At 38.1% G+C, this 11,534-nt stretch overlaps 1 protein-coding gene across 1 annotated transcript in view; it reads left to right on the top strand.

Annotated features, from left to right (window-relative positions):
- The window catches only part of oprm1 (opioid receptor, mu 1), a 29,164-nt gene that overhangs the window by 9,391 nt on the left and 8,239 nt on the right, over nucleotides 1–11,534 (top strand). Inside the window, exons 2-3 of the mRNA XM_035663824.1 lie at nucleotides 9,115–9,464; nucleotides 10,666–10,841. Of these exons, the coding sequence (XP_035519717.1) occupies nucleotides 9,115–9,464; nucleotides 10,666–10,841 (526 nt within the window). The remainder of the gene's footprint in view (nucleotides 1–9,114; nucleotides 9,465–10,665; nucleotides 10,842–11,534) is intronic.

Genomic DNA, 11,534 nt, shown 5'->3' with positions numbered 1-11,534 from the left:
GTATGTGTGTAGGTGTGTAGGTGTATGTATAATGGAAGTGTTGAGTAGCGAGAGGAAGTGGTTTATTAGCCGAGAAATAGAAAGAGGAAAAGAAGAAGACAGAAAAAAAGGCAGACAAGTAAATACGGGGTGGGAATACAAAAAGAGCAAAAAAACAAATGTGTTTTTTCCTCAATCACAGCAACATACTGAATATTCTCTGAAAGCATTGCATAGTCTATGAAACATATAAAGGCCTAGACATATTAAACATATTGAAAATAAGATTATATGCAGAGCCCATAAAAATAATCTTCTCTGACATATATTCTTATAAAACAGACACTAAAAAATAACCAAATGTAACACTGCAGCAAGAGGGTAGAACGTAACAGATATGTGCAGATAGCATTTATTTCATAATAGATAGATTACATTTCATGTGTTCAATCAAATTCTTAACAACCAATTAACCGATCATCAATTTATGGCTTCCATCCGTAACACAAACGCATGGAGGTCCTATGCAAACACACACTCCACTGCTCTTTTTATCAGCTAAATTTAGCAGTTTCATCCGTGGATTTGTCTGATGTATTTTTCTCTCCATTTGTCTGTTTGCTCTCTTTGTTGAGGTTAAAGTTTAAACTGAGGATACCTGAAAAGAGAAAGACAGGATGTAACACAGGAGTTCACTCTGCTTACTGATGCATAATGCAACCAGCACAACATGTTGCCACTTTCTTGATCCTAAAATAAACTTTGACTTGAGTTTGTCTGAGAGGTTTAATCACCACACAACCCTAGTTTAGTTCCACTTCAGCCACATATCGCTGGTACTTGTAAGGAGGGAAATAGCAGATGTGCTTAGCTACACTCTCCTTGAGCTTGCACTCATGATCTCGTGCTGTGTGCTTGTCTTTGTGATTGCTAAAATAGAGCCAGATATGATACAATTATTAATCATTAAATGCTGTCTTTCTTTCTTTTTGACATACACAAAATAATTTCAAACCAAGGGCTCAGTAAAAATTTTATCACCCAGGGAGAATCTCTATGACAACACACAGTTTTTGCAATGTTGAAAAGTGGAAATGTTTAATGACTGAAAACCCCTGAATATCTCTCTGCATGCTTGTGCTTGCTTCTCTAAAACCTGATTTCAGACTGTGATGAGAACCCATTACCAGTCACTCAACATGGTGCCTCAAGAATCTCGAGGCACCTAATTCTTCCCAATTACTTAATAATGTGATTTTATTCCTTGTTTTCTGTATTGCTCTTTTAATTCAGTTAGACACTAACGTCAAGTCAGCTTTATTAGCCTTTAATAAAAAAAAATAATGTCATCCTTATTGACCTACCTAAACCTCCACTGGAAGTAATATATTAAGCCATAGTTTGACAAACCTGTAACTTATACAAGTGTGATGTAGAAACTTAAAGCCACCAGTGCACACACTCACACTGGACTTTACAGTAAAGTATGAGACATCTTGAGTCCAGCAGGAAAACTTTATAAATGAGTAATATTTGCATATTCATAGATTGTGACGTTTGTAGAGGTAAAAGGAGTTGATAGATTATAGAATATTGTTCAAAGCAGATTGCTTTTTCTCTTAATACATGTCTGGAAGGGATCTTTAAATAGTGACTTTAAATAGTGGAAAATCTTGTCTTTGCCTATACCTGGATTGGTGATTTAACCTTGCTGCAGTGAAGTAGAGGTGGACTCCAGGACTTGATGACATCACCACGGGGGCTGTAGTGTTCAGTGGTTCAGAAACTACCAGGATTGAATCTGCTGATTGCTCGAACACAGACACTGAGCTGCTCCAACTTGTGAAACACAGAAACACATGAAACATGTTTAAACACAAAGTGGAGTTTTAGTTGTTGGTTCAGTCCATTTGCAACTCTTTAGTGAAAAAGGCTCCAATATTCACTGGCTTTTTAGCCCTTTTTTGGCCTAAGAATTATTTTTCTTTTTGGCTCAAATGTCTTCACCAGTTTACGTTGGCTCTTCATTGTTCAGCTATGGACAAGTAGAATACAGCTGTCCCAAGTTTTATACATACCAGTTTTATTTTGTTTTTCAGCCGTGATAGCCCAAAACTGAATGCTGCAAAGAGGGGTAGTTACCTTAGCAAGCCTTTCACATAACTGTTTATCATTTGTTTCAGTGTTTATTGAAAAAAAATATTGCTTTAATGCATCTTTAATATTAACTGCTCTTTCCTCTTTCCAACTGATCAAGTATTAGGCTTGGTTGCTTCGAGCTTTCCTCCAGCAATTGTTGTCATTCATTGTAATACATTTAAACCCTAAGAGCCTTTGTATGAGTGTCAGAATAAGTGCTAATATCTCAATCTGTCAGTCATGGCCACTGACAATGTGTGTGGGTCCATTTAGTAACATTTAGGACTGTACTGGGATCTGTTTTGTCTGCAGCATATTCCCAACAGTGCCTGTCTAATGACCATTTACTGAAATGATTTCCAACACAATTTAAAAAATAAAAATAAAACAATAAATGAGGTTTACTTCAATTCAGCTTGTACCACAAGGGAAATATGGTTTCCAAACATATTAATGAAGCAGTATCCAGTGTCATGTAATTTATTTATTGTTTCTAATGATTAATGCCTCCTGGTATTTATTTCAGTCTTTAGTGGCCCAAGAAAAGGACATGAGACAAATATGTGTTATTAATGTGTTTTTCTCTTCTTTTCAGTTTTGTAATGTTATTTTTTTTCACAGCACACATCACTCTCAGAATCTTCCATATAGCTAATGCATCAAAAAATAATAAACCCAATGTCTGACCTTCACTCTCTGAGGTGATTTTTAATATCTATACTTTATGGCTCTGAAAAAGGAATCGTTATATAGTAAAACTCTCTTTTACAATCAATAGTTATATTACATATTTTATCAAGCATTTTTTTAAGTGTTTGAAAAAAGGCATAAATGACTTTAATTGTGTACTTTATAAGTAATTTGTCGCTTTTTATTATTACATTAAAGTAAACCTTAATGAGGGCAGTCCTTCCCAACCTTTTTCTATCATTGAGTAAACGACCTCTGGCTCAGTGACATATTTTATGGATATTTTTATATTATATTCGATGCATAACAATAACAGTACAGAACATCTGATACACTGTACAAATAGTGAATGCAATAACTGCATTAAGTTTTTTTCAAAGCAGCGATTTAGATGAGTTACCTGATAGTTACCTGATATCTTTCTATTAGCCCATTGGTTGTTTTAACTGTTTATCCTATTAGACTGTTTAAGTTTATAGTGTAATAATCTGAACTTCAAGAATAAGACATTTCATTTAGTTTTCTTAAATGAATTAAATGCTGAAATGTAGAAATAATTATGTGCGCTTCGTTTTTTGACAAATTCTGTGTTTTCTTGTCCCTTGGCCATTGTTCTATTAGACAATGTATATATATACATATAAAAGCACAGACCGATCTCAACTTCCTAACACTGCTCACCACAGAAACAAATGCCCAGCAGTCAGACATGCACACAGTCACACTCCAATCCATCATGCTCCTCACAGTGTGCATGGACAGTGTTATTGGTTGGAGCCAGAGGCATACAGATGTCTGTTCACAAGAGCAGCCTGTTTCTGCAACCAGGACTTTAATGGTTTATCTGCACCCAGCAGCAGCCCATGAATCAAACACGAGGCTACACATACACCGGCCAGCTTCGCCGGCTCATGATGAACTATGTTTAGCTTGCTGTGTAACAACAGCCATGAAAATGAATCAGCTCCTGTTCCAAACTGTTGGCCACAAGTGTTCAGGTTTCATCTTGACATTTGTTGAAATATGCTGACAAGACTGTTGATTCACTACAGGCTCGTTCCAAAGATACACAAAGCTCATGCTGGTGCTGATGTGATAAAGCTTTAAATTAAGAGCCAAGTTATTGGTCTCCTAATATTTATTAGCATTCCACAATTTCAATTTGACACATTAAACGCCACACCAAGCAACAAAAACTCAGAGGGAATGTTTACTAGAGACAATGAGCAGGGCATTAGCTGCAAACTATACTAAATCCTAATCCAATTCTATTTGTTCTCTTTTATCTCACTCTTTATCTCACTATATACAAATTAATAGCCTCAGCTCTTTTTTTTTCAATCCCGTTGCTTTTATGTTTTATTACTGTGCTGTTAACTATTCAAACAAAATTGAATTCAATTTCCCCTGTCTATCAAGATTCACCATTCTTCTTAAGGGACGGTAGTCCCTGAATTACAGTGTATGATGTAAGGGTGTTGGTAATACACACTGGCTGATGTTGGACCCATTAGACAGCTTCAGCCAGTGGGAATGAAAGAGCATATAAACATGATACCCTAACCTTTCATAACAACACCACACATAAATGCCACACGTCTATTTTCTAGTTTGTAGATGTTTCACTGGCCACAAGTCATAAAAGTTTTCATCGCTGCTCCCTCATTAAATCAGAAATCAACAATCACCAACAAACTATACAGATAATTGTTCACTTTCAGTGTCAATAGGCTCTTTCTATGTTATAGTCACGCCTGCTGTGAGACTCTCCTCTGCCTGCTCACGGTTGTTGCCATGGTGAAGCACGATCCTCACATGAAAACAGACAGTTATCAACTAATTAACATTCAGGCACATTTGAACAGCTCCACGCTGCATACTGTATTCATGAACCGTGGACATGCTGTGTGGGAAGAATGCATTTTCTCTCCTGCCTGGTTGTCCCACGTGTGTTCACGTCAGTCACTGATCTCAGTGTTTCTTAAACAAGACGGACACTCTGACATTATTGGCAGCCAGAAATAATTGGGCCAGTGTTCATCCTTTGTTATTGAAGAGCTGGGGTTGGCCTGCTTCAGTCAAATTACACAGGCAGCACATGTAATATTTATTAGCACCAGTGGAGAGAGTGACCGTCTAAACATGTATGTGAATAGAGGTTTGTGCACTTATATGATTACAATTGAAACTGTAAAATTGTACGATCAATTGTATATAGTTAAGCATATAATTTGATGTTCCCCTGACTTTTCTTCTAGCACGGCCAACAGTTCAAATGTTTTTTCTTTGGCTTATAACTAAAAAGTTAGCTAATTAAGTACTTCTCATCAAAAACTTTGTGTTTATTGCTATTCGCAAATGTTAACATGCTAACAGGATCACGTGTGAAAGAAAATGCCCTTCTACTTTTTACAGCACCAACACAAAAAAACACATCACATGAGTTCATCCTGGTGTGCAATATATTGTATGTGAAATGAGAATTGATGCACATTACATTGTAGAAGCTTGTTAACAGAAAGGGGCCTCCTATTGACCTAACCATGTGGTGGACTTATATCCAAATAAGTGGGTGGATGGTAAAACATGTTTTACTTGCAGCTGATAACGTTCGACATTAATATATGGTAGCTTCTCTAATTCCTTTATATCATTGCCAAAGTCTAAATGTGTCACCACTTAAATTTTCATTCTTATCAACTTCATGAGCAAAACAAGAGAAAAAAATCTCATTCAAAAGAATAATGGCCAGTTAAATAGCTGTTTCTGTGTTTCAATATTAAAGTTTCAGCAACAGATGAGGCTCATTTAGGAGCCAGGCTTGAGGTAATTGTAATTTTCTGTTCAATATTTTGTCATACAGCGTAGATAGAAGATTATTTGTGGTCTTTAGTCAGAGTAGGGGAAAAACAAAGTATTTTATCATAATTACAAATTTGCCAAAATGGCCACATTAAGCTCTTTGTGCATATTGAAACAACCAATCCTCGCTGCTCCACCCGTTTCGGAGCTTTTTCATGTAAATTTTTTGTAATGAGGATACTAACTGTTAACTGTTTTGCTGACGCAGGATGTGTCAGATGATTTTGGATGTTTGAATAATGCATTGTAGAGAACTGCCTGGGAGACTAGGCTGATGTTTGTCTTTCTTTCGTCTGGAAACACGTGTGATGAGTTTGTAAATCAACGTCTCGTCCAAATTGTCTCAGGGATAATTTAGAGTCATTATCAAATCTGTTTTTTTCTCATCAGATGAGAAACAGGAGGAAGAACGAGATGTCCCACTGCCCCAGGTGGGAACCACAGCTAATGGGTTGATGGAAGGCTATGAATTATACATAGTTTAACCAAAAGGAGTGCTTTGGATGATTTTAAGGTCCATTACTCCACATTTATCTGCTTCTTCTGTGCTTCTGTGGTCCAGGAAAAAACCAACTCAAGGTGGTTTAGAGGCCGATTGCACACGTTCTGTTTTCAAGTGCTGTTTATTCACACACCAAAACATTACTCTTTGCAGATGTTTACTTTCGTCTGCTCTCTCTGTTGCTTCACTGTCAATAATAGGCTGAATATTTGCAGTAAACAATTTGTAGTCTGTTCACTGATGTATAATCAGACAAGGTTCTTATCGCCTGTTTATGCGAAATGAACAGAGCTTCAGATTTCTTGTTAGAGATTTCTTCCAAAATGAAACCATCCGCCGTACATTTGTATTCTCTTTATGAGTGATACTTATCAAATGTTTACTGCTGGCATGGGAATTCATTTTACACTCAATAGAGAAATAATGTGGGGTTTTTTAAAAATATTTTTTGGGGGCTTTATTAGATAGGACAGCTGAAGATTGATAAGAAAGAGGGAAAGAAAGAAAGGATGAAACGCAGCAAAAGGCCACAGGTCGAACCCATGGCTGCTGCAGCAAGGACTCGCTTGGTACAGGCTCTGCAGGTAAGCTACCAGGGTGTCTTACATTTTCACAGTATATACTTTGTAACTATACGTTGTCAGTTGATACAACACAATAGTCGTTCAAGCTATTTGATCGCAATCCAATCTTTTTTCTTCCTGTGAAACTAAATGTGACGCGTGCGTACGTAAGCGCGACTACTGTCTACTACAACTGTCATTACTCAGGGAGAAAGGATCAGCCTATGTTCCACCTTTTATACTTGGGATAAGTCAATAAATAATAAAATAAATATACTTAATACAGCAACAAGGTTCCTTTTAAATTGTTAATTCTACTGTATATTTATTCCCACTGTATTTAGAAATACACAGGTTTCAGAAGATTGACAAGACTTAATATGTAATCAAAACATGTTGACAATAAATGGGTGATCAGTGTGACAAAACATCGAGGGTGAAGAATAAATTAAAGCCGAAAACTCATTAATAAAGCCTCATTCCATTAAGGTACTTGAGATGAGGCCATTCAGCCCCATACAGCATGCTGCTCATACATAAGCCTCAGACGGACAATACACAGGAGAAACACAAGCTATCATCTGCACCCATGTTATCGACAGTCACAAAGTCAATAAGAGGCTGCTGGAAATTACCTCCAGCTCTAGCACACTACTCAGTGTAAGGTGACAGCTTTTACTTCATCTGGAGGTGTCTCGTCAGTCCCCGTGCAAATAAAGACCCGAAATAACAAACACACTAAGCTGTCAGTGTTAAAGTTAATCAGAATTTAATGAACTAGCTGTCATCTGTGGTTGTTAAGAGGATTTAGGATTATTGAAGAGAGTGCTAGAACAAAGCCCAAGTAAATTACCTTGTAGGTATAATGACAGTTGGGGTTTAATAAAGTGAAGGCCAGCGGGTGTAATGTATCATTGTCACTTTATGTATCCAGATTAATTCAATAACATTACGGAATGTGTCTAAGCAGCATTTACATGGAATAGTGCAGCAACAGTTCGATCGTTGTTGAGCTTTGGAAATTAAATTAAAGGAGTAGAACGACATTTTTAGAAATATTCTTATTCACTTATGGGAGAGTTAGATTAGGTGATGATACCACTCTCATGCCTGTCTGTTAAATATAAGGCTATAGTCAGCCAATTAACACGTTACGTCGTGTGACGGATTTAACAAACGAGATATAATGTGTTAATTGGTGAGCATTAAAGGGTGCTAACGTTTTACCACTGTTTCCAGTCTTTATAATAAGCTAAGCTAACCACCTGCTGGTTGTAGCTTTATATTCAATTGTCAAATAGAGACATAGAGAGAGAGAGAGAGAGTGATATTAATCTTGTCATCCATCACCTCAATGGGGAAAAAAATTAAATCTGAACATCTTAGGTGAAAAATTAACAAATGAAAGTAGTGCCTTTCATAGAGACAATCTAATTCCTGATGGCTTCATTATAGCTTCATTATTTGGGTTGATTAGCTCTTTGCTGTGTAATGCCACCCTGTGGAGCTCTATAATAGCTCGCAGGCATATTGACCTCATCGCGGGACTCAACAGTAGAAATCCTCCTCACATTTAACATTATAAACAACAGAAGCAGCTTGATTAAAATGCCATCACTCTGACTTTTCAAACGTTCAGGTGGTCTCGAGCTGCAGGCTGTGGCTGAACTTTTCACTCCTTTTTAATCCATATTTACTAGATTTTCACCAATAAACACTGCATTTCACCTAGAAATGTTAGTCCTAAAAACGACTAGATTATGATTGTTGTTAGTTTCATGTTTCTTTTGGGTTTTTGGTATGCAGGGCATGGCGCACATGATAAATCATTTCTATTTGTTTTTTACGTGATCTCAATGCATTGTGTACAACAAATGCTAAACATAGTATATTTCCTTGCTGACAAGAGCTCTTAACAGTTGAGCCATTTCATTGTCTGTGTTGTGAATAATTTCAACTGTCAGGGGGGCTCTGGGCCAGAGCCTCTGTTTGAAGTGACGTGTTCTTCTTGGGAAGTCAACAGAGTTGAGTCAAAGAGTGAATGTCCACAGTCATTTTTTTGTGTTGACTACCAGGAGACTTACAAAGACTCACAAAACGACTACAAAACGGGACTTACAAAAAGACTTGCGTTGTCCTGCAATGGTGGGGTGGAGACGATTGTCCATCGGTGAGATAGCTTTGCTCATTATCCTCCTCTCTCCCACGCGCCACCTTCACTGAGGTTCGGAGGGGGGCAACCCAGGACAGAGCTTGGCCTTCTTGATCAGTTTGTCGAGTCTCTTCCTGTCGGCTGCTGCTCCAGCATGTGTGTAGAAGCGGTGGAGGGTGGAGATTAGGGGCCTGTTATCTCATTATACGTCCATGCTTTCTGTGCAGATACACTAAAATGAAGACTGCCACCAACATCTACATCTTCAACCTTGCTCTGGCCGACGCCTTGGTCACCAGCACGCTACCATTCCAGAGCGTCAACTACCTGATGGGGACCTGGCCTTTCGGTGACGTGCTTTGCAAGATGGTGATGTCCATCGACTACTACAACATGTTCACCTCCATCTTCACGCTCACCACCATGAGCATTGACCGCTACGTCGCTGTGTGCCACCCAGTCAAAGCACTGGACTTCAGGACACCACATAACGCCAAGATAGTCAACGTCTGCAACTGGATTCTCTCCTCGGCCATTGGGCTGCCCGTCATGTTCATGGCCTCCACCGCGGTCACTCGTAAGTATGCGCACACACGTCCACCATTATTCCTACACTGCAGTGTGTACACAAATGCTTTTACTATGTATGGAGGAATATGGTTTGGACATGACCTCTAATGAGTGGGATGCATAACAATAGAAACATACTGTATATTCTTTAAAACAACTATAAGAAATAGATAAAGCTTAGCTTTCCTGGAAATATCCTTGACAATAATTCCATTTGTATGGCAAAACCTTGAATTTCTTCGAACAGAAGATCTGAATAAAGAAAGGGATGACGTCAAAAAGTAGCATCCAACCATAAAGTAGCAACAACAACAACAAAAGCCGAGTTTAGGCTGTGACACATGCTCCTTTCTTTCATTGTACTTGGTAGATGAGTTCAACATAAGTTTAGCTCGGAAAAAAATCATTCATTCTCTATATTCCAGAAAACTCTTTAAAATGAGGCAACCCAGAGGAGTTGTTTAGGGTGTTGTTGTGTGTAATTGTGCAAAATAACTGTTTAATGCTATATGCCTGGCTGGTGACTAATATAACCAGCTGCATAGTCAAGGAGCTACCTGCAAATACAGGCCACTGAAATAGTCTGATCCTGCTCTGTTTGAAGGAGAAAGAGTAATGAAGTGGTATTTTTATGCCTTTATTAGAGATTTAGACAGTGGAGAGATGACAGAAAATGAGAAAGATGGAGACTGTTGTTCATCATCAGTGGAGTAGCTAAAGAGCCAGATATTTCCCTCAGGAGTTGCTGAGGAAAAACTGGTGCTGACTATTGTAGACTACCATTCGCCAGGTAGACACAACTCCAAATAAATACTGTTGCTCAATATATATATATTTTTTTACTGGATCCATCCTTAAATATGAGGATTTGCTGCTTTTCTCTGTTTTATATCATTCATTAAATATCGTAAGGTTTGAACTGTTGCTCAGACAAAATAAGATCTGAGTCACTATTTAGTCACTAAATGACAGTTAATCATAGACATTACAGTCAAAATAATTATTAGTTGCACCCTAAATACTCTATTACACTTGAACACTGCATTTGGTTGGATTATGTTCAACAAGATTAAACAAGTTTCAGAGGAAGGAAAGCACAAATGTTCAAATAGAGCTAGACTAGTGAAAATAGAGTGGAGGTAATGAATGTTTGTGTCTGTTTACCTGCAAACATGTGAACATAATAAGTGTCTCCTCATCCTGCACAGCCTCCAGCATTGTTGACTGCAAGCTGGTTTTCCCCCACCCCTCCTGGTACTGGGACACCCTGCTGAAGATCTGCGTGTTCATCTTTGCCTTCATCATGCCCGTGCTCATCATCACTGTCTGCTACGGTCTCATGATTCTACGGCTGAAGAGTGTGCGCATGCTGTCGGGCTCCCAGGTTAGGACAAATCTGTTTTTCTTTTACAACCACGGGCCAAAATTAGTTATTTTCAACACTGTGTGCCAAAGGCTTTTAATTAGATGCAAATGAGAATTTTAGAATGTAAGCATTAGTGAGCGTTTTGTGAACTGTTAAAAGCTTGGGTCACAGCCTAAGCTATTTACTGAATAACTAATTGATTTTATTTTTCAGAATAATGAAGCAAATTAGAAGGCTACCCCAGAGCATGCATGCAAATAAGGTGCATTCATTGCTCTCAAGAGAAAACAATTAGAGAAAATCAACTTAAGCCTGAGGTTGTGGCTCAGTTTTAATTAATTGCAGTAGAAGGCAAAATTACCCGGCAACAATAATTTCACAATTGGTATTAGAGAAAATGTACTGGCTGCCAAATGTGTAAACTTGAATCAAGATATGTAGGTACAAAAAAAATTATTGTGGTTGTAGATACTCATAGCTCGTAGATGCACTTTTTTTTCCATCAACCTTTTTCTCATCTCTCTGCCTCTCTATTCTCTCCCCTTAACCCCTCTGCTCAACCCCCCATCCAATAATCTCCCCTTTTTATTGTCTTCCACTCTCCTCTGTCCTTCCTCTATCATTATTATCTGTCCTACCTCGCCTTCTTCTGCTTTCCTCTTTGTACTCCTTCATCTTCTTCTCTCAAACACTCATCTTGCACTCCTTCGT

Source organism: Morone saxatilis, unplaced genomic scaffold (assembly GCF_004916995.1).
Source record: "Morone saxatilis isolate NCDOM2014 unplaced genomic scaffold, NCSU_SB_2.0 Contig19, whole genome shotgun sequence".
NCBI classification, from domain to species: Eukaryota; Metazoa; Chordata; class Actinopteri; family Moronidae; genus Morone; species Morone saxatilis.
The sequence above is the reverse complement of the archived record's forward strand: the minus strand, read 5'-3'. Positions and strand labels throughout refer to the sequence as shown.